Source organism: Halichoerus grypus, chromosome 1 (genome assembly GCF_964656455.1).
Source record: "Halichoerus grypus chromosome 1, mHalGry1.hap1.1, whole genome shotgun sequence".
Classification (NCBI taxonomy): domain Eukaryota; kingdom Metazoa; phylum Chordata; class Mammalia; order Carnivora; family Phocidae; genus Halichoerus; species Halichoerus grypus.
The window spans coordinates 161,960,302-161,983,789 of NC_135712.1; the positions used below are offsets into that span (position 1 = coordinate 161,960,302).

General features: G+C 51.8%; 1 protein-coding gene across 3 annotated transcripts in view; it reads left to right on the plus strand.

Moving 5' to 3' along the window:
• Window positions 1-23,488, plus strand: part of FBLN2 (fibulin 2) — an 85,967-nt gene that overhangs the window by 44,140 nt on the left and 18,339 nt on the right. For 2 of the 3 annotated variants that reach the window (XM_036113489.2, XM_078074648.1), the window contains exons 3-9: window positions 12,022-12,133; window positions 13,521-13,650; window positions 14,591-14,771; window positions 17,260-17,469; window positions 18,107-18,220; window positions 18,851-18,952; window positions 21,991-22,131. In XM_036113489.2, the coding sequence (XP_035969382.2) occupies window positions 12,022-12,133; window positions 13,521-13,650; window positions 14,591-14,771; window positions 17,260-17,469; window positions 18,107-18,220; window positions 18,851-18,952; window positions 21,991-22,131 (990 nt within the window). The remainder of the gene's footprint in view (window positions 1-12,021; window positions 12,134-13,520; window positions 13,651-14,590; window positions 14,772-17,259; window positions 17,470-18,106; window positions 18,221-18,850; window positions 18,953-21,990; window positions 22,132-23,488) is intronic. The other variant, XM_078074651.1, reaches the window with a different exon arrangement.

Sequence of the window (23,488 nt, forward strand, 5' to 3'; positions counted from 1 at the left end):
ATTCATTCTTTTTTTCAAATACATATTCAGCTCACCCTGTACCAGGTGTTGCAAAGGCCATCTTCCCCCCACTGCCTTGTTGGCTTTGTCAGGAATCAAGGGGCTTTTCTGCCCATGGTGAGAATGGGAAAGGAGCTGAGGAGTGGGGGGCCTGCTTCCCTTGGAGTAGCTGCTAGAGAGGAACTTGAACTCCCCCTGCCTCCCTCCTCCCTCATCCTCTCCTTTGCTTGCTCGGGTGCTCTGCTCAGGAGCCTGCCCTCTGGAGCGCACTGCTGCCGTGGGCCCCTGCGGCTGCCCCTGGCTGGGCATGTGGTCCGGGGCAAATGGCGCCTCCTCTCTGGGCTGCCGCCTGCTCATCTGTAAATTGGGGATGTGCACAGGGGCCTCTTTCTGGGGCTGGAGGGTAGATGCAGTGGGTGCAAGATGGGGCCCCACAGGTGGCTCAGCCAGGGCAGAGACCAGCCTCTAGCCTGCAGCCTCGGACTTGGGCAAGGGTGGGCAGGAAGTAAACCCTGCCACACAAGGAAGCCAGGTGATGGGAGGTGCTGGAAAGAGCAACGGAGGCTGGGGACTGCCCTTCTGGGGCAGGGAAGGGGGGAGGGGAGGGCATCTCTAAGGGCCTGAGTTGGGTGGGCCCTGGTGGGTGGGCTCAGCCCAGGTTGTTTGTCACCACTGTGTGTGTGATCCTGGCACAGAAGACAGAGCTCAGGAACCCTTCTTGTTTGTCCACTTTACAGTCCGTGTAAGAGGATCCCAGGCGCTCCCAGGGCCTGCAGGTACCCGTTCCCCGCCCCCAAGCATACCAGACTGCCCTGAGCAGAGAGCTGCAATGCTGGGCTGTTTGCTCAGGCCCCTCAAACATCCTGTCCAAACAGGGTGCTGGCAGAGATGGCCTGCTCATCACCCTCCTGCCAGGTGCACGCGTTTTTCTGCAGTATTTCCAAAGCCACCATTCTTTAGGACTTTAATGTCTGGGAGAGGGGCCTGTCCAGAGGGGTCGTGACCTCTGAGCCAGATTGTTCAGGGCACCTATTGTTCTGTGATCAAAGGCGGTTACAATCTCCAGAATCTCAGAATCTTTTTATAATAGAATATCTCTTGAATGGGCAATACCTGCACACGATAAGAAACACATAAAAAATACAAAAGGGGCAAACAGTGAAATGTCAGTGTGCTTCCTCCCTCCCACGGTCAGGTCCTGCCCTGAGCCAACCACTGTTACTACTGTCTTGGCTGTCCTTACAGAAATAGTCCATGTATGTCTGTGTATCCCTTTAAAATGATAAGGCATAACTTATTTTTTTTTTAGATTTTATTTATTTTGTCAGAGAAAGAGAGAGAGAGAGCACAAGCTGGGGAATGCCAGGCAGAGGGAGAAGCAGGCTCCCCGCTGAGCAGGGAGCCCGATGTGGGACTTGATCCTGGGACTCCAGGATCATGATCTGAGCCAAAGGCAGACATTTAACCGACTGAGCCACTCAGACACCCCTGTTCTTAATTTTTCATAGTACAGTCAGAAATCATACCGTATAAGTGCAGGAAGATCTACCTAACTCTTTTTAACATCTGCATAAGACTGGACAGATATAACATCAATTATTTAATCACCACTCTACTGATGAGATTTTGGTTGTTTCTGACCTTTGCTCTCACATATTCAGGGGTAGCAAGCATCCCTGTCATACATGTTTATGCTCATGGGGGAGGGGAGTCTGTCAGCAGGTTAGATTTCTGGATGGGGTAAGTGCTGGGTCACATTTTTTTTTTTACACTGCAATGCATCATTTTCTTTTTATTGCAGTAAGATACACGTAACATAACATTGGCCAGTTTAACGAATTTTAAGTCAATAAGATGTAGTACATTCACATTGTACAAGTATACTTCATCCATCTCCAGAACTTTTTTTTTTAAGGTTTTATTTATTTGAGAGAGCGCAAGAGTCAGAGAGCACAAGTGGGGGCGGGGGAGGGTGGTGGGCAGCAGAGGGAGAAGCAGACTCCCCACTGAGCAGGAAGTCTGACGTGGGGCTCGATCCCAGGACACTGAGATCATAACCTGAGCTGAAGGCAGATGCTTAACCAACTGAGCCAACCAGGCGCCCCATCTCCAGAAATTTTTCATCTTCCTAAACTGAAATCCTGTGCCCATCCAGTGCTGACTCCCCATCCTCCCTCCCCCAGCCTCTGGTAACCTCTATGCTACTTTCTGTCTCTCTATATTTGCCTATTCTAGGTACCCTATATAAGGAGAATCATATCTGTGTCCTTTTGTGCCTGGCATAAAGTCACTCTGTGGGTCACAATTGGAAATACTCTTAGTCTTTAGTCTGAGTCTTAGAATTTTCTAATCGTAGTACCTTTTGCAGTGATGTTATCGTTGTGAAGTGTTTGTGAATAGAAGCACGTATGGGACTTACATGACAATTAAAGGAGCACTTAAAGTGGGCACCCATTGGAGGTACCAGCTGTGGGGACAGAGGCTGGGGCCCACCTGCCCTGACCCCCTCCCACTCCACAGTTCCCACCATCCTGACTTCTGTGCGCATGTGTTCCTTCCTTTTCTTTAGAGCTGTACAGTCGTTTTGCTTTTTTCCCTGTTTTTGAACTTCATATAAAAGGCGATCTGCAGTATTCTTCTGTGACTTGCTTCTTCCCCCAAGATCATTACTGTGATTCATCCATGTTATTGTGTGTGGTTGTAATGAATTTGCGCACAACGTGTGGTCCTGCCATGGCTTATTCACCCTTTCTCATCGAGGGGTGCTTGGGTTGTTTGCAGTTTGGGGCTTCTGTTTGTGGGTCTCCGGGTGGAGACCACGGGCACCTGTTTCTCCTGGGTGTGTACTTGAAAATGAGATCACTGCATCATTGGCTTTACTAGACGAAGTTAATTGTTTTCCCAAAGTGGGTCTGTTCTCCCTCTGCTACTCGGGGATGTGGGAGGCGGGCTTCCTGCCAGGGCCTGTGAGGCAGGCGGTTGGCAGAGCGTTTGGAAGCCAGGATGATGTGGTGCTGGCCCATGTCACTGGAGACCAGAGAGAGGGCCATGGCTGCAGCTGTCATATCAGGAGATGTCCTCCCGTTCCATCCACAGTGCTTGCAGATAACCAGCAGGTGAGGGACACCACACACGCTCTGGGCCAGAGCTCAGGCAAGGTGGCAAAGTGGCCAGAAGTGGGGGAGTCTGCGAAAGCCCGGAGGAGAACAGAGAAGACGGGGAGGGATTGCTGAAAGCCCCGCCAGCTTCCTCTGCTGGAGTTATTGTTCTATCCACCCATTTATTGGTCTGTCCCCTTGTTCTTTAATTAATTATTTGGTGAGTAGTCACCAAACACCTGTGTGCCAGGGCCGGGGAGGTATTGGTTACCTGTTGTTTGCCAGGCATTGAATCTTCTCACCTCCCCACTCTGTGAAGTGTGGTGGAGAGAGGTTATTTGCCCATTTTACAGGCAAGGAAATTGAGGCTCAGAGGATGAGTGACTTGCCCATGTCCCCTAGCCCACGCTCACAACGATGGTAGAGATGCGTCCGTGCACCCCTCTGCCCCCCGCTGGAGACCGCAGCAGAGAGGTGGTCTGGGCCAGGTGGACAGGCCACACTTGCGTTCTTCTCCCGCATTTTCCTAAGCCTGTGCGCTGGGCTGTGTATCTTAAACTCTATTTACACATCTGGAAAATCAAGATAATCATCCAACCTCATGTTGTTGATGTAAGTTTTCCATGAGATGGTATACACTGAGGGCCTGGGATGCTCGATTCAGCCCCGGGCCCTGGGAGCCTTGAGAGGACTCAGACCCATTCTTGGCTTCTGAGACCCTCTCAGTCTGGTGGTGGAGACAAACATGTCCCCTGACAGTATCACAGTGCAAGTATGTACCAAGTGCTGATGTGAATGAAGCCAGAGGAGGGGGCTGTTGCCCAACCCCCCCCCCCCCCCCCCCGGGTTGGAGGTGGGTGCCAGTGGGAGCTCAGCAGGTGGAGAGGCAGGGAGTCACATGTGGATTGGCTGGTTAGGGATGGTTAGTTGGACAACACAGAGAAAGATGTTCCCAACCTGGACCAGCATGTACAAAGACAGAGTGGCAAGGAGAAGCATGTGGGGCTAGGGTAGAGGGTGAGAGCTGGACATGACTCTGGGCTGTGATTGCCCCACCAGGGAGGGGTGCTTCATCCTGGAGGGCAGTGGCCTTCCAGGAGGGGTCTGTGGACCACAGGTTCCCTGAGCTGATTGGGACCAGGGAAGGCCAGGGAAGTAGGGTGGTGTGATGAGGGTTGGCATAGAGGTTAGTTTAGTTACAGAAGTCAGGGAGCTCCTCTCTGAGGAGGTGAGAGCCCTGAAGAAGAAGGGACAGCTGTGTAGACAGTGGGAGTGGGGCAGGGCACAGGAAAAGAGCAGAGGATTCCAGGCAGAAAGCAGAGTACATGCAAAGGACCTGGGGCAGGAATGAGCCTAGGGAGTTCAAGGAGTGGAGAGAATGAGTGAGAAAGAGGGTCACAGAAAGGAGATGAGGGTGAGGCAGTCAACAGGTCTTTGTAAAGAAAGGGGGACTGTTGGGCCCGTAGGCCAAGGAGAGACACAATCTGATTTATATTTGTGACTCATTCTGACACCCTCGGGAAGATGGCCTGGAGGAGGACACCTGTGGGAACAGGGACCCTGTCGGATCAAGAGGTGTGGGTGGAGTGAGAGGCCAGGTGGGTAGACTGGAATGCACTTTGGAGATGGCCCGCTGAGTGATGGAGGGAGGTGAGGAATGAGGAATTGGTGCAGGAGGGTCCTGAGGTTACTGGGGGCCCTTCACTGATGCAGGGGAGACCTTGGGGAGAGGTGGTTTGAGGGAAATCGGTTGCTGAACAGATTCTGGTGGTGGGAGCACCAGGGAGCACTGGTGGTGGTTCCTTAGCCAGCTGTGTGTGTGTGTGTGTGTGTGTGTGTGTGTGTGTGCGCGCGCGCGCACGCGCGCGCACGCGCGCGCACAAAACTATGGCTGGAGACACATGTGTGGGAGGGGTCGAGGTGGAGCAGGCACTTGAAGCTCAGAGCTGGATGAGATCAGCCAGGGCCGGGGTGGAGACAGAGAAAGGAAGAATCCTAGGACTGGAAATCTGAATGGTGGTGCCTGGGAACTTAAAAAGAACCAGAGAGAAAGACAGGCTGGGGACCTCAGAGGGGGTGGTCAAGGAAGGAGACCTGGAGGAGAGGGCCTCTGGGCTGAGCCTTGAAGCACTGGGGTGGGGAATGGAGGGGGTGTCTTCTGGATGAGGAGATGGAGGTATACATCTTGTGGGGCTTTGCCTGGCTCTGCCTCCCACGTCTTGGACAGTACCAAGCAGTGCCAGGCTTGGCCCCCTCCTGTTCCAAGTGGGTGGCCCTCCCAGCATATGGGTTCACGGCCTCTGAGTTCCTTTGTCTGAAACAGAGGGAAGTCAGGGTGGGAAAGGCCAGGGGAGAATGGTGGGAAGTCTGCCAAACACAGGCTGAAACCTGGCTTCTGATCAAGGAGGGGGCAGGAGGAGAACACCATTCAATCCACAGGGAAGCAGAACCCCCTCTCAGGATGGTGCTGGTCAGATTTTCAGACAGGGCCTTCAGGATCAGCTATATCAAGTCACCCATGCCACGAATGTGGGGAAGCTGAGGCCTGGAGAGGGGAAGAGAAGAGGGGAAACTGAGGCTTGGGACTTCTAACTCACCACCTGATCTGTAAAGTGGGGAGACAAGAGTACTCACTCATCATAACTGTAAGAATGAAAGTGCTTGGACCCGAGCCTGGCACTAGCCCACACTTCATTTCAGCTGTTACAGTTATTTCAATAGGGCACCCATCTCAAGTCACCTGGCTAAGACCCAGGGATCAACTGCAATATCCTGATCTCAGTAAGGCAATCTTGGAGAAGGCTTAGGGAGTAAGAGTTGAGTCCAGTAAAAGAACGATGTGAACTTGAGCTATGCAGAGAAGGGATAAGCTGCCTAGGTGGAGTGAGCTCCCTATCACCAGAAGTATTCAAGTGAGACATGACTCCACGTGCCCAGAGTGTAATGAGAAAGGATTAAGCATGGAATGGTGGCATCACTTCCAGTGGCCACAGAGATTCACGTGCCTTTGTAGAGAAAGAAACAGACAAGAAGGAAACTCATAAATAAACAAGATTTCACATAGTGATAAGTGCTATGAGGATCCTTAAAAATGAGTGATGCGATGAGAGTAACTGGGGCTGGTTGGATAAGCTGTCACTTGCCATACAGGGATTTTATGCTTTTATTGTATTAAGGTTTTCCTTTTTACTTGTGGATTTTATTTCTTTTTTCCCCCAGCTTTATTGAGATATAATCGACATATAATATTGTGTAAATTTAAGTACACAGTGTGATGATTTGATCTACATATGTATTGTGAGCTGATTACTACAGTAACGTTAGGTAATACATCCATCACGGCACAGAGTTGCCATTTTTTGTTGTTGTTTGTGGTGAGAACACGTCTAGATCTATTCTCATAGCAACTTTCAAACACACAATACAGTATTGGTAACTAGTCACCATCCTGTGCATTAGATCACCAGAACTTATTCATCTTATAACTGGATGGAAGCTTGTACCCTTGGCTCAACATCTCCCCATCTCCCCGGAGGGGCCCCCCTATTCCCGGGCAGCCCCCAGATGACTCTGTTTCTTTGAGTTTGGCTTTTTTTTGATTCCACATATAAGTCAGATCCTACAGTATTTGTCTTTCTCTGGCTGACTTAGTTCACTTAGCATAATACCCGCTAGGTCCATCCATGTTCCTGAAAATGGCAAGATCTCCTTTTCTATGGCTGAATAATATTCCATTATATATGTAGGTATGTATGTGTACATATATACACACACATACATATATATACACACCTGTACGTACATATGCATACACATTGATATGTGCATATACATTTATATACATACATATGTATATATGTATGTATATACCACATTTTCTTTACCCATTCATCCATCAGTGGACGCTTAGGTTGCTTCCATGTCTTGGCTACTGCAAATAATGCTGCAGTAAACATGGGGGTACAGGTATCTTTTTGAGACTAAGCTTTAATTTCCTTCAGATATATACCCAGAGGTGGAATTGCTGGACCATATGGTTAGTTCTATTTTTAAATTTTGGAGGATCTTCCATACTGTTTTCCAGAGTGGCTGCATCAATTTACACCTCCACCAACAGTGTACAGGGTTCCCTTTTCTCCACATCCCACCAATACTTGTTATCTCTTGTCAAATATTAGCGTCCCTAACAGGTGTGAGGTGACATCTCATTGAAGTTTTGCTTTGCATTTCTCTGGTGATGAGTGATGTTGAGCATCTTTTCACATACCTATTGGCCATTTATATGTCCTTGGAAAAATGTCTATTTTGGTCCTTTGCCCATTTTTAAATAAAATTAATTTTTCTTGCTATTGAATTGTATGAGTTCCTTATATATTTTGGATATTAACCCCTTATCAGATATGTGGTTTGCAGATATTTTCTCCCATTCTGCAGGTTGCCTTTTCATTTTGTTGATGGTTTCTTTTGCTGTACAGAAGCTTTTTGGTTTGATGGAGTCCCATTTGTTGATTTTTGCTTTTGTTGCTTGTGTTTTGGTGTCTTCCAAAAACTCACTGCCAAGACTGATGTTAAGGATATTTTCCCCTGTGTTTTCTTCTAGGAGTTTACAGTTTCAGGCCTTACATCTAAGTTTTTAATCCATTTTGAGTTGATTTTTGTATATGGTGTGAGGTGTGAGGGTCCAATTTCATTTTTTTGTGGATTTTACTTTTGAAAACAGCTCTCTTTATCCTAAAATTATTTTCTTAGGTTTTCCTCTAATACTGCCTTTAGATTTGGAATTTGTTTTTGTGTGCAGTGTGAGGTCGGTCCCAACATCATATATTCAATCCTTTCTACATTGAGTTTGAATGTCGCCTTTATCATATATGATGTTCCCATATGCACATAGTTCTCTTTCTAAATTCTATCATTTCATTGATCTCCTTGTCTCTTTAGTTATTAGAACTTTAAAATATGCTCTTTTTCTTTTCAGAATTTTTCTTCGGTGTTCTTAGACATTTCCAATTTTGGATGAATTTTAGAATCAGCTTGACAAATTTCATGACAAATTATGTTGGGACTTTGTATTGCATTGAAGTTGTAGATTAAAAGGAGGAGAATTAATGTCTTCAAGGTACTGAATCTTCCCATCCAGACACATGGGATATATTTCTAATAAAATATACTGTTATATCTATTAGACAATTTTTTTTCTTCATGTGGATTTAGCATGTTTATGATAGATTTATTTCTAGGTCTATTTCTGTTTTGAATGAGATTTTTTTCTATTACCTTTTCTATTTTTACTCTTGTATAGGAAAGCACTAAATTGAGCATCTTGATTTTGTTTTTGGCTACTGTATAATTTATTATTATTATTATTATTCCTTAGCATTCATTTTAATACTGTGTTAGTTTTGGTTCCTTTGGATTTTCTAGAAAGATGAAACCGTATAACATCTGCAAAGAATGACCATCATCTCTTTGTTTCTAATATTTCTACTGCCTCTTTTTTTTTCTTACCTTATTGCATCTGCTCGTATCTCTAGGACAACACTAAACAGAGTGTCAATAGGCATTTTTGTCACATTTCTGACTTCAGTGGGACAGGTGTCTGATGTTTCACCACTGAGTGTGATATTTGCTATTTGTTTCTGGTAGATAATTCTTTTCATTCCTCCTGGTACAGACCTCAGGTTGTTACGAAAACTTATTTTCCCTCTTTTACAGAAAGGGACTTGAAACTTAGAAAAGTTCAATAACTTGAAATGCCCACTCAGCAGATGAAGCTGATGATTCTCAGTGAGCTGTCACTCTTTCCCTGGAACCTTGCAGGCTGCTGACATCCATTGGCACATTTGTTCCTCAGCTCTGCTAGATTATGTGAACTGCTCAAGGATATTTAGAGGTCTTTGTAGGCTTCAGCAGTTGTGCAGCTAAAGGTCCTCATAGTAGAGAAGGACACTAAGTCTTTAGAGAGAAGAAATGGCTATACATGGTAGCACAAAGATGTGGACCCAGGCTCAGAGTTATTCCATTACACCCTGCTGTCCCCCCAGCATGGATATAGGTATTCTAGATGAGCTTTACCTTTTTCTGGTTTAAAATTTTTTATTGAAGGATCATAGCATACAATGTTATATTAGTTTCAGGTGTAGAAGATATCAATTCAACAATACTATACATTGTTCAGTGCTCACCACAATAAATGTAGCCACCATATAATGTTATTACAATATTATTGACTATATTCCCTAAGCTGTACTTTTCATCTCTGTTTATTTCATAACTGGAAGTTTGTATCTCGTAATCCTTTTTGTTATTTCGCCCATCCCCCCATCACCTCCCCTCTGGCAACCACCAGCTTGTTCTCTGTATTTAAGAGGCTCTTTTCTTTGGGTTTTTTTTATTTGCTTTTTTGTTTTGTTTTTTACATTCCACACGTAAATGAAATCATATGGTATTTGTTTTTCTCGTCTGACTTATTCCATTTAGCATAATACCCTCTAGCTCCATCCATGTTGTTGCAGATGGCAAGACCTCATTCTTTTTTAGGGCCGAATAATATTCCATTGTGTACATGTGCCACATTCTTTATCCATTCATCTATAGATGTACATTTTGGTTGCTTCCATATCTTGGCTGTTATAAATAATGCTGCAATCAACAGAGGGGTGCAGTTATCTTTTCCAAATCAGTGTTTTGTTTTCTTTGGGTAAATACCCAGTAGTGGAATTACCGGATCATGAGGTATTTCTGTTTTTAATTTTTAGAGGAACCTCCATACTATTTTCCACAGTGGCTGCACCAGTTTGCATTCCCACCAGCATGCACAAGGGTTCCCTTTTCTCCACATCCTCCCCAACACTTGTTGTTCCTTGTGTTTTTTATAGTAGCCATTCTGACAGGTGTGAGGTGATATCTCATTGTGGATTTGATTTGCATTTGCCTGATAATTAGTGATGTTGAACACCTTTTTATGTGTCTGTTGGCCTAGATGTGCTTTATCTTTTCATGTCATTTATTTTTAGGCCTCAGAAGCAAATGGTTGGGTTAATTATATTCATTTTCTGGCACCTTACACATCATTGTCTCTGTAAGACTCTCTCCTGTTTTATTTATGTATTTACTCCCTTTTATCCCTTTCCCCATCACCAACCTCTGCCCCACCAGAGGCAACTGCTCTCTTCTGTTTAATTTGCATATGTGTGTGTGTTTTTAATTTATGTGCAAAATGTGTGTTGTGATTTTGAATGCAGTATTTTTAATTTGTGTAACAGATCTCACCTGGTTTCTTCCTTTTCCCCCCAGTGCTTTTTTGTGCCACTCCCTCTTGCTGTGTGTATGTGTGTCCAGCTTCATGGTGTTGTGTGTGTACATCTAGTCTGTTATTTCTGACAGCTGTGGAGTCCTCCATGGAGGACATCCCCAAATTCTATTCAGCCACTTCTCCACTGATGAACACCCGCTTCCACAAATGACGCCAAAGTATGGCATCCTTGTAGTGGTTGCTTTATGGGCCTGGGTGAGGACTTCCCTGGAATGCACAGCCAGGAACAAAAACACTGAGTCCAGGACGATGTGTCTACTTAATTGTGTCAGTGATGCCTTATGTCCTTCCAGACTGGCTGTGCCAGTGACCATTTCCACCCCCAGGGCATGAGGGCTCCCACCTGTGCGTGGCATGTATCACTCTTTCTGATTTTTCCAGTTTAATAGGTATTTTACTTTGGGGTGTATTTTATGTTAATTTTCAGGAGATTATTCTGTTTTCTCAATGGCAATTCTTTGCCAGTTCTAGGCATTCCAAAAATGTCTCCTAACCTGTCATCAGTCTTCTATTTGTCCCTGGGGTTCTTTGTTATACAAAGAATTTTAATTTTGAGGTGGGCAAATTCATCTGTTTTTAAGCTGTGGTCTGTGCCTTTCAGTTTTAAGACATTCCCCTACCCCTTCCTCCTCCTGCTCTCCCAGCCACACAAATATTTTCTCCACTAACTTTCCTAGATGAGATTTTTTTTTTTTTTTTAGAGAGTGAGAGAGAGCGAGCGAGCAAGTGTGGTGGGGGGAGGGGCAAAAGAAGGAAGAGAGAGAATTTCGAGCAGGCTCCCTGCTCAGCTGGACCTCATGACCCTGAGATCATGACCTGAGCCAAAATCAAGAGTCGGATGCTCAGCCCACTGAGCCAACCGGGCACCCCTCCTAGATGAGTTTTAAACTTCCCTCGCTGTTGCTATTGATTCTTATGCCTTGTCCTGTCTTGGTGCTTAGGTCAGGTTCCTCAGAAGCAGATCCTGAGGGGCAGCTGGGTGGCTCAGTCAGGCAGCTGCCTTCAGCTAAAGGTCATGATCCTGGGGTCCTGGGATTGAGCCCTGTGTTGGGCTCCCTGCTCAGCGGGGAGTCTGCTTCTCCCTCTCCCTCTGCCCCTCTTCCCCTGCTCATGCTCACTCTCTCTCTTCCCCACCCCAAAAGTAAATAAATAAAATCTTAAAAAAAAAAAAGAAGCAGAGCCTGACTTGAGGGTTTTGTGCATGTGGTGGTTCATTTGGAGAATCGGCCTGGGGAGGGGGCAGGGAAAGAGCTAGCCAATGCCCCCGATCCCACTGGGAGCTCTGGAGTGCGAGTGGCCCCACACACTGGCCCCCTTGAGGCAGGGCTAGGTTTTTGTACCCCCACTAGTCACTGATTGGCCATAGTTCTGCCAGCCTTCTCCTCCGTGGGGTGGACTTCAGCTCGCAGGCAGCTCTCCGAAGCAGGTCGTACTTGGGAACTGCTAGCAGCCACCCTGCACAGCTGCAGGGGGTGGGGGTGAGTGAGTCACCTGCCTGGGCATGGGGGTCCTGACAGCCCCAGCAGCATCTCCTACACCTGCTGACTCTGGACACCTTGGAACCGGGTGCCTCCTCTAGGGTGGTGACTCTGCCTGTGTTGCCACCCACAGTGTCCACGAAGGATCTGATCGAGACGTGCTGTGCGGCTGGACAGCAGTGGGCCATCGACAATGACGAGTGCCTGGAAATCCCCGAGAGTGGCGCCGAGGGTGACGCCTGCAGGTAGGGTGGGCACCCCGGAGCAGGTAGAGTGGCCCGGCCCGTTCACCTTTTCCAGACCCCTGCTTGCTCTGCGTGGGCCCCGGCAGTGCAAGGGGGGTGCATCTGCTCCACCTGTCTCCGCGTGCACGCTGTGGCTGCCAGGAGCCCGCCGGCCGGGCCTTCTCCAGGTGTGGAGAGCTCAAGGCTGGCTGCAGGAATAAACGAGCCACGTACATCTGTAGCTGGACCGATGAGCACGGTTAGGAGAGCGTACAGTTTGGAGCCAGTGTTAAAGGGCCGTATCACCTGGGAACAGTGAGGTGCCTCACTCACTCGTGCTCAGCCCACGTGAGATTTTCCTCCTCAGCTTGGAACCGGGAGCCTTCAGCCCTCCTTTCTTTCCCCTCTCTGCTACCCTGGGGTCTCCAGAAGGCTGGCCCCTCACCTGTCCTCTGTTGTCTGTGTTGATTGTTTTCTCTGACTCTAGTGTTCTCTGCGGAGGAATCATTTGTACCTTTGCCCCTCTGTGCTACACTGGGAAGATGTCTTGGTCAGCCATTCACCTCTCCTTTTTCCCAGGGTTGCCTTCTTTCCCAACCTACTTATTTTTCTAGATAAGGAGGAAGGTTCAGAGAGGTGATATGATTCACCCAAAGCCACACGGCTCCTTGGGAGCATGGCCAGAATTAGAGCCCCTGTTTCCTAATGTCTAGCCCTCCCTGCCTACTTTAGAGACATTTAAATTCTAACCTTGTCCCTTTCCCTTCCCTTTTGTCATCCTGCCAGTTTGAGGGCTGCTTAGGATGTAGAACATGCATTGTTCAGGAGTTTTGAGCTTAGTGGCCCTGAAGTGTCCTTGTATCCCTCTTGTGATGGGAAACTCACTACTTCATAGACAGGCAGTTCCGTCACTGAATAGCTCCCACTGGGATGTGCCCTTTCTGAAGTGAGGCTAAACCTCACCTCCTGGCGGCCCCCCCTCTTTGTGTGCTGGCTGCCCAGGGCAGCCCTATAGATATGGGGCACACGGCCGAGGGGCCTGGAGGCTGCTCTCTTCCAGGCTGAGCTGCCCTGTGCTTCCTGGGGTTGAGTTTCCCTCTCCTTAGCCCTGTGGGGACCTCAGAATGCTGACCGCCTCCCACACTGGTCAGGGATAGACAGTGTGGAGTCCAGTGTTCTTGGTGAAGCTCAGACACAGAACCCACGTTCTTTGATGGGGGGTGCGCTGGCTTTGCCGAGTCCCCCACACCAGCACGGGCCTTGCTTGCAGTGGACCTCTGGCAGGGCCTTCCCTCTCTGAGCCTCCGTGTCCTCCTCTGGGAAATGGGACCAGTCATCCCTCCTGGTGGGGTCACTGGGAGGATGGGGGCCGGCACTCAGGCAGGGCTGAGGCACACCTCTGTTGCAGGACAGCCCAGAAGCACTGCTGTGTGTCCTACTTGAAGGAGAAGAGCTGCATGGGTGGCGTCATGGGGGCCAAGGAGGGCGAGGCCTGTGGGGCTGAGGACAACGACACCTGTGGCGTCTCCTTGTACAAGGCAAGCCCGACCTGTGGCATCCGTAGCCTGGGCCCGAGCTCCTCGCAGGCTGGGGGGTTAGGCTCCCTGTGGGACTCCTCCGTAGGAGGTTTGGGGGGCTCTTCATCTGCATAGAAACCATCATCAGCTATTGGAGTGGCCAGTTCATTCAGGAACTATTTGTTGAACACCAGCCTGTACTGGGCCACGTTAGGCATTAAGGATGCAGAAATGAACAGCACATGAAAAGGCCTGCTCTCACAGGGCTTTCTGTTTCTGTTTTTTCTTTTTTTTTTTCTTTTAAAGATTTTTATTTATTTATTTGACAGAGAGAGACAGTGAGAGAGGGAACACAAGCAGGGGGAATGGGAGAGGGAGAAGCAGGCTTTCCACTGAGCCAGGAGCCCGATGCAAGGCTCGATCCCAGGACCCTGGGATCATGACCTGAGCTGAAGGCAGACGCTTAATGACTGAGCCACCCAGGTGCCCCTGTTTTTTCTTTTTGTATCTGACTTATTTCACTTCACTTCACATCCTCAAGGTCACCCACATTGTAGTGTGTGTTAGATGCTCTCTCCTTTTCAAGGTTAAATAACCGTCCATCGTGTGGTTATGACACGTTGCGCTGATGGCACTTGGGTTGCTTCTGCCTCTTGCCTAATGTGAATACTGTTGTGAACGTGGGGCTAAGAAGAGCCTCTCTCTTGAGGACAGTGTTTCACTTCCACTGTATTGGCTAGAACTTAGTCCAGTGGCCACACTGAGCTTCCAGGGAGCTGGGGAATGCGGTCTTTCTTCTGGAGAGGTCATGTGTGGCCCCAGGGAGCTGGGGAATGCGGTCTTTCTTCTGGAGAGGTCATGTGTGGCCCCTGAGTGAGTCCCCCGGGCTTACAGTCCATGGGGAAGGCCGATGAGCTCCGAGGGGCCGGGCTGTGGGCAGTGATGGTGCGTCTCTCTCCAGCAATGCTGTGACTGCTGTGGCCTGGGGCTCCGTGTGCGGGCTGAGGGCCACTCGTGTGAGTCCAACCCCAACCTGGGCTACCCCTGCAACCACGTCATGCTCTCCTGCTGTGAGGGTGAAGACCCCCTCATTGTGCCTGAGGTCCGCCGGCCTCCAGAGCCTGAAGCCGTACCACGGAGAGGTGAGTGAGGGGCACAGATAGCTGTTGGGGCTTCCAGCCAAGGCTGGGTGTCCTCTCGCCTTCTGTGGGAACCCGGGGTCCACTGTCACCTGTGGCAAGCTCTGCTCTGGGTACAGTTCTTCTGTGGCCTCTGATGGTGGCCTCTGCCCTGTTATTCCTGAGATGGTGATCCCATCCAGCTATGTATGTACCATCCACACCCCGCACCGAACCACCAACTTCCTGCTACCCTTTCACTCTCCACCCTCCCATGTCCGCCTGCACCTCCCCATCCACTCTTCTGTCCATCCATCCATCTATCCATTTCATCATCCCCGGCACATCCTCCTGACTCTGGTCCATTTCTCCACCCATTCATCCTACTACACTGTCCATTCCCGTGTCCCCTCATCGGGCCACTCACACATCCGTCCTTCCATTCATGTATCTACCCAGCCACATGAGCATCCACCCGTCCACTTACCCAGCCGTTTACCCTTCTGCCTATCCATCTATCTGTCCATCCATCCGTCCATCCATCCGTCCATCCATCCGTCCATCCATCCATCCATCCAACCATCCATCCTTTTTCTGTCCGTCTGCTCATGTATTCACCAACCCACCCAGCAGCACACCTCTCACTCATTCATTCATTCACCTTCCTCCATCCATCTGCCCTCCATCCCTGTCAGCTATGTCATTCCGTGTCTTCAGGGTACAGGATAGAACTAGTATAGAGAATGCATTCAGAAATGGTGCCCCACCCGCTGATCAGCCCCTTCAGGACAGCACTGTCTTTCTCCCTGAATTCCCAGTGCTTGGCCCCGAAGAGTCACTAGCAAATAACTGAATGAATGCTGGGTTTGCTTGGTGGCCTCCCCTTCACCACCATGAGCCCTTTGAGGGCTGATCAGGCCTGTGCCCTCTTCCTCTGTGCCCCTGCCCAGAGCCTGCCCCCGAGCAGCTGTTGGCTATGTGGGTGGGAGCTCTGGTACCAGTGCAGAGCCTGGAGCCTGAGCAGTCTTAGAACTTCCAGCCTTCCGTGTCCCTGGGGTCTCCTCCTTCCTCTGACTGCCATGTGCTGTGGTCCCTGTTCCAGCTGCCATGCCCAGTTGCTGTCACCCTAGCCAGGGATGTCTCCTGGTCTCATGACCATTAGCCTTCTTTGTGCCTGTGGGCCAGCAGGAGCCTGATGAGGGTGTCCCAGTGAGCCCACAGGGACTCTGCTAAGAGGGACTGGCCGGCCTTACCAGGCTAGCGTGGACACAGATCTGTGTCCAGTCCAAGGAAATACCACTTGCTGGGGTTGGCTGTAGGGGCCTGGTGGAGCAGTGCTGTGAAGGTCTGGTAAGTACCCAGAAGGGTTTGGTTTAAGGTAAAATTTGGGGGAAAGTTTGGCCTTAGGAGTCAGAGGGTGGGGACAGGGCCAGAGGTGCAGGTTCCTCTCCTCCAGTGGGGAACTGGTGGGTAACCTGGGCCTCAGGAGACATAGATGGTAGGGTCAGACTGGCCTGGGTTCCCGTCCTGCTTAGGTGACCTTGGGCAAATCACTTTGCTCCTCTGAGCCTCAGTTTCCCCCTGCCAAGAATATGGTATGAAGAGCATGCTGGTGAGGGTGAGCTGAGCACGAACCCTAGACATGCTGTCCGGCCCTCAGCACGCTCGGCGGAGCCCTGGGCCCAGGCCCATCTGCCCACCTGCAGCGCTAGGTCTCCGGGCCAGCCCACCAGCTGCCATGGCCCCGCCTGCATGCACCAGGCCAGGGCGGACTGGGCTGGAGCACAGTGTAAACACCCTCAATACGAAACATGTTTCTCAGATGTGACCTCATGCAGCTGGTCTCTTGGGCGGCTCTGCTGCCTGGGGCCAGTGAGCTAGGCTGAAGTCCCAAGCTGACTGTAAATATGGAGGGCTGCGGGTCCCCTGCCCCATTCCATTACTGGTATATGAAGAGCCTCCAAGGCAGCTCAGCCCCAGGAGCCTTCTCTGCCTCTCCCACCTGCTCCCCATGGCAGCCCTGGGAGGCTGGAGAGACCCAGTGCTGCCCAAGGGGACATGGCTGCGGAAGGCCCAAGTGAGAGTTCAGATCCCCATCTGACAGAACACATGTTGGGGTCCTTTCTGTTGCTAGGGGTGGTCTTCCCAGATGTCACTGAGATCAGGGGTCTGGATCTAGTTCAACACTTTAGCCAAAGCTTTCTGGGGACTGTTATGAGCCTGGCCCTGTCATATTGCAGGGCATAAAGACTTGGGCCTGGCTCTGATGGGTTCATTCTTATTGTTGGAGGTCTGTTTGTTCGTCTCTTCATCCGTTCATCCATCCATCCATCCATCCATCCATCCATCCATCCATCCATCCATGCGTCCATGCTTTGTCCATCTGCGCTATCTTAGCTGGGCACACAGAAGATTCTGAGGAGGGCCTACACTGATTTCCCGGGGGCTTACAGTGTCAGCCACCTGCTGGGGCCAGCCCGTGTCCCATCGCGAGCACTGACCCCCGCTCTAGTTGCAGAGGCAGAGTTGGCGAGCCGGGAGGCCCTGTCCCTGGGCGCGGAGGCTGAGCTGCCCAACAGCCTGCCCGGTGATGACCAGGATGAGTGCCTGCTCCTCCCCGGGGAGCTGTGCCAGCATCTCTGCATCAACACCGTGGGCTCCTACCACTGTGCCTGCTTTCCCGGCTTCTCACTGCAGGACGACGGCCGCACCTGCCGTCCAGGTAAGGGCCCAGACGGCTGCGGCAGGGCTGAGCTTGCCAGAGGAGCACGGTGTTCCTGTGATGGGCACAATGGGCTCCTTCCCCTCCTGTCACCCTACACACTGGAACCCGTGGGAACTGGAGGCCCCTAGCAGTGGGGTTTGTAAGGCCGGGTGGACAGGTTGAAACCCTCTGCTCCAGCTGAAGCTCCATTTGCGTGGGCAGCCCCAGTGCCCCACCCTCGATCCCAGTGCAGGGCTAGGACCCAGGCTACAGAAGCTCCCACCAACTCAACTTAAACTGTCCCCAGCACTCGGCCTGAGGTGGTCAGGCTTCAACAGGCAACCTAGGAGGCTGCCTCAGTCCCTGGTCTGGGGGGCTTTCTGTCCATCAGCTGTCCAGGGTTAGATACGTTTTTAGTCTAGAAACTCACTCCCCTCCTTCCTCTCCTCCTCCACCCCAAATAGCTGTGAGATTGATTTTGCCTGGGGTACGTTGCTTTCTGAGCCTCAGTTTTCTGTCCTATGAAATGGGTAGGAGAGGATTAAACAAGGCAGTCTCTGTCAAATGCCTGGTGTGGTGCCCAGGGTGTGAGAAGAGCCTGAGGCCAGGCTGAAGGCATGAGCTGTCCCCCTCCTGTCTGTCCTGCCCATGACAGATGGTGATCCCCCACAGCCAGAGGCTGCAGAGGAGTCTGCACTGAAGCCAGATCCCTCCCAAGTGGCCTCCAACACCATCATGCTACCAGTGCCGCAGCCCAACACCTGCAAAGGTAACCTGGGCCATGGAGTGGGTCTGGGCCGCCTGCGGGGCGTGAGCTCCCCAGTGCCGGGCATGTGCGAGATGGTCTCCTGCCAAAGGGGTGCTTCTGCTTCGGGAATTTGGTTGGTCTTGCCTGTCTGGAGGTCAAGAGTTGAGAGTGTAGCTGAGGAGATGAGGTTGTATGTGGGGGAGGGGGAGCCTAGGGCCAGGGTGTGACCCCAAGCAAGTCAGTTAGCGACTTTTCATCTCAGGTCCTATAATATGGAAAGAATAGAATCCTTGCTTAAGAAACTGTCTTGGAGACTGCTTGCAGACCTGTGTGGAAAGTTCTCTTTGTTCTTCCTCTCTTCCCCTCTGTCTTGTTCCTCCTGTCTCCGTATCCTTTCTCTCCCTCCTTCCCTGTCTCTCTGTCCCCTCCTCTCTGCCAGCACTGTGACTCCAGGGAGGGGTTTGGTATCTGAGCGGCGGTGGCAGTGGGAGGTCCTGAACATCATCCCCGACACCAGCTGGCGTATGAGCCGATTTACCGGGGGATCTTGTGGAAAGGACTGGGGCTGGGGTTCCTTGGCTCCCAGGACCCTCTGCTGGAGCCGGAGGTGACAAGCCCGGTCGTCTCTGATCTCCATGTGGTTTTCCTCAGACAACGGGCCTTGTAAGCAGGTGTGCAGAATCGTTGGGGACACAGCCATGTGCTCCTGCTTTCCTGGCTATGCCATCATGGCGGATGGTGTGTCCTGTGAAGGTGAGTACCCCGGGGCCGCTCTCCTACCTGTGCAAACCTCGGCTGGCTCGTGGCGGGGGCCCCAGAGGGGAGACGGGGCAAACAGAATGAGGTGGAGGTGTTCTGGATGTGAAACTCACTGTGTTAGTAAAGGAATGGGTCTGGCTGCTCTGACTGGAGCCCCAGATAGAGGAGCTGAAACAGCTCTTCCCTCTCCTGATACCATGCACAGGTGTGTGCATGCCATCCAGCAGTATGGACAGGCGTGTGCATGCCGTCCAGCGGTAGGGACAGGCGTGTGCATGCCATCCAGGGGTATGCAGAGGCGTGCGCATGCCGTCCTGGGGTATGGACAGGCATGTGCCTGCCGTCCAGCAGTATGGACAGGCGTGTGCATGCCATCCAGCAGTACGGACAGGCGTGTGCATGCCGTCCAGCGGTATGGACAGGCGTGTGCATGCCATCCAGGGGTATGCAGAGGCGTGTGCATGCCGTCCAGCGGTAGGGACAGGCGTGTGCATGCCATCCAGGGGTATGCAGAGGCGTGCGCATGCCATCCTGGGGTATGGACAGGCATGTGCATGCCGTCCAGGAGTATGCACAGGTGTGTGCATGCCGTCCTGGGGTATGGACAGGCGTGTGCATGCTGTCCTGGGGTATGCAGAGGTGTGTGCATGCCGTCCTGGGGTACGGACAGGCGTGTGCATGCTGTCCAGGGGTATGGACAGGTGTGTGCCTGCCGTCCAGGGGTATGGACAGGTGTGTGCATGCCGTCCTGGGGTATGGACAGGCGTGTGCATGCCATCCAGGGGTATGCAGAGGCGTGCGCATGCCGTCCTGGGGTATGGACAGGCATGTGCATGCCGTCCAGGAGTATGCACAGGTATGTGCATGCCGTCCTGGGGTATGCAGAGGCGTGCGCATGCCGTCCTGGGGTATGGACAGGCATGTGCATGCCGTCCAGGAGTATGCACAGGTGTGTGCATGCCGTCCTGGGGTACGGACAGGCGTGTGCATGCTGTCCAGGGGTATGGACAGGTGTGTGCCTGCCGTCCAGGGGTATGGACAGGTGTGTGCATGCCGTCCTGGGGTATGGACAGGCGTGTGCATGCCATCCAGGGGTATGCAGAGGCGTGTGCATGCCGTTCTGGGGTATAGACAGGCATGTGCATGCCGTCCAGGGGTATGGACAGGTGTGTGCCTGCCGTCCAGGGGTATGGACAGGTGTGTGCATGCCGTCCAGGGGTATGGACAGGTGTGTGCATGCCGTCCTGGGGTATGCACAGGTGTGTGCATGCCATCCAGGTGTGCCCACGGGCGGGCCAGGACTTCAGGCCACTTCCATCTTGTTGTTCTGCCATTCTCTGGAACAGCGCTTCTCAAACTTCAGCATGCCACAGAGTCACATGGAGGCCTGGTGACAGCACGGATCCTGAGAATTCCACAGAATCCCCAGAGATCTTGACCCAGTAGGGCTGGGGTGGGGCCCGAGAATTTGGGTTTCTGATAAGGTCCCTGGACCACACTCTGACTAGCCCTGTCTCCTTGGCTGAGGTTGGTTTGTGACCACCTTGTCCTTGTTCTAGCCACATGTGGAGAAAGAGAAAGAGGGGAGTACGTGCCCTGTTGTTGTAATGCAGGACTCAGAAGTGATGCTCATCGCTCCCCACTTGTCTCTGAGGGGGAGCAGGGCTGGACAGCAGGAGCCCCGGTTGGATGGCACGTGCTCAGTTCTGTTACTGAAACCAAAGAAGGGGCAGTGGATGTTGGTAATTCTGCCATTCACAAAAGGGCCAAAAGGGCCAAAAAGAGACCAAAAGCTTGTCCTGCTAGGACCAGGTCTTGTCTTGGTGGGACTTCAGTGGACCAGGACCTCCTGCTGTGAAATGGGGACATTGGATCCGGCACCTGCTGGGGTGCTTCCCACAGTGAATAACACTTCAAGAGCAACCTGAGAGACCTCGAGATGACATCTCCTCATGTCTGGAGGCAGGACAAGCATGGAGCGTGGAGACAGTCTAGGAAATGCTTTAGTTCAGGTTCAAGTTCAGGAGATGTGACTTCGGTGGGTGTCCACGGGTACCCATATCCCTATCCAAAGCTGAAACCCCACATCTAGCCCTTTGGCTGAGACTGTTCTGATGTGGATGAAAATCATTCACATGCCCAGAGAGGGCAGGAGGCTGGTCCAGGGCACACAGCATGGCAGTGACTGGCAGACCTTTCTCCCAGGTGGTGGGAGCAGATCTCAGGTGGCCTCTGGGTTTCCGTCCGCTTTCCTCAGGGTCCTGAAAACGTGAGGACTGCATCTCTCCTGGGTCGGGACTCCTTCGGTCCCTGTCAGGCCTCAGGCCAGTGTCCGTGTGTCTCCAGGCTTCTGCGGGACCCCTGGCAGTAAAGACTGTGAGGTCCAGGCCAGAGGTTGCGGATGGCATTCTGAGGGGGCAGTCTGCCCTGCAGGGAGATCCTGCTAGGCTTTACCCTGTTTAAAATAATCAGATGAGAGTTACCAACCATGAAAACTCACGAATTTTTTTTTAAATGACCAGATTTAAGGTTTGTCTTCAAACTTCTGCCCACAAGGGTTTCACAGTCCTGGTCTCCCCATAGACAGAGCACAGGGCCCAGAGTGCCCCAATGAGCCCCTTGTCCCCCAACCCCTTTTCCTATATATGTTGCCAGCTTGGTCCGCTAGGCACTTAAGTTCCAGACCCCTGCCATTGTGTGGCTCGTTGACTGCCTCGAGGTGGAATGTCCAGAGCTGGGTGGGAGATGGCCTCTGATCCCACCCTGCTGTGTGCCCATGGGCAGGCCGCCTATCCTCTCTGAGCCTCACCTTGCAACCTGTCCTCACTGGGCTTCTGGCTCTGACAGCTTTTTGACCGTACAAACTCAAGACTTGGGCCCGGAGCCCAGAGGTACGACTGATGCGCTAGGAGGCCCTGGGCGGGTCCCTGCCCCTCTCTGGGTCTCAGTTTCCCTCTCTGTCACGGAGTGCTTCATGACAGGCCACGCCCCTCTAACGGCCCTTCTGTTTTTCCTCCTGCGGCCGTCACTAGACCAAGACGAGTGCCTGATGGGCACTCATGATTGTAGCCTGCGACAGTTCTGTGTGAACACCTTGGGATCCTTCTACTGTGTCAGCCACACGGTGCTCTGTGCCGAGGGCTTTATTCTCAACATGCACAGGAAGTGCGTGGGTAAGCGAGAGCCCCCGCCTGCCGCCGCCGTCACGGCTCTCTGCTCTGCTCCATGCCACGCCGCCACACCGTGGCCACATGCTAAAGGGCCTGCCCTTTGCATATGAGCTCTCAGCACCGCCGGCACCCCCCCGCTCCGTGTCATGCCCTACGTGTCCTGGTGTCCTGTCCCGCTGCTTCATCGATGCCACAGGGAGGCTGCTTTCCCCGGGGACCTGTGTGCCCAAGAGTCAGAAAACGAATTGATGTGTGATGTGGCTGGGTCGTTGAAATGAGAAGGCCCCCTGTGCCGGCAGCAGGATAGAGTCCATGGGGTCTGGAGGCAGGGAGGCCTGCATTTGAAGCGGGACCCCCTAGGAGCTCTATGGACTTGGACAAATGTCTTCCCTTCTCCAAGCCTCAGTTTCATTACCTGTAAAAAAGGAGGCATTGATTCTCCTTTAGAAATGATGTGTGTATGGTGTAGCGCAGAGCCTGGGGCACAGTGAGCATGAGATTGCTGAGATTACCCTTAGGTGCTAATAGAATCCCCTCCAGAGGTGAATGGATGGAGTTGGGGTTGGGCAGACCCAGCATTGCACCTCGACTCAGTGTTCATTTGCTGTGTGATTCTGAGTAGTGGAGCTCCCTCTCTGTTCCTGTTTCCTTGCCTCTAACCTGGGGGCCAGAGGACTGGGCAAGGGCTGCTACCCAGCGGTACCTAGCTCCTGGCCTGAGTGTGGATGGGGCTGGTGCTCAGTAATGGCCCTTCCCTCCTGCCTCTCGGTGCACATGGGGGCCAGGGGCTGGGACTTCAGGTGTGCCCTGGGGGCAGTGAGGAGAGCAGACTTGATGTTCTCCCATGGCTCAGGGGCCAGATGTTTTCATGGAGGGAACATGATGGTCCTCAACAGAGAGATAGACTCAAAGTAGCAGAGACTTGGGGCAGAAGGTTGGAAATGCTCCAGTAGAGACACAAGCAAAGGGAGAGGTCATCTCCACTGGTGGCATCTGGACGCACTCCCCGTAGAAGATGGCATTTGCGCTGGTCTCTGAGGATGGATGGGACTTGGAAATCGGGAAGGGCATGCAGGGTGGAAGGAAGAGCTCGAACAAAAGCGTGGAGGTAGGAACAGTGCAAAGTGCATCCAGGGCACGTGATCAGAGCCCCATCTGTCTTCTCTATGCTTGGGGACCATGTCCAGCCCGGACATGTTCTCTTCCTCACCCTCCGCCGCTGGGCAGATGGGCCCACGGTGCTGGGCTGAGGGGCGGCTGCAGACATGTTTGCCCTGGCCTCCAGCTGTCGGCACAACATGCACCCTCCCGAACCCGCTTCTCCGTGGCTGGGCAGCTCTTCCTGTCTGGGTCGTGTCTG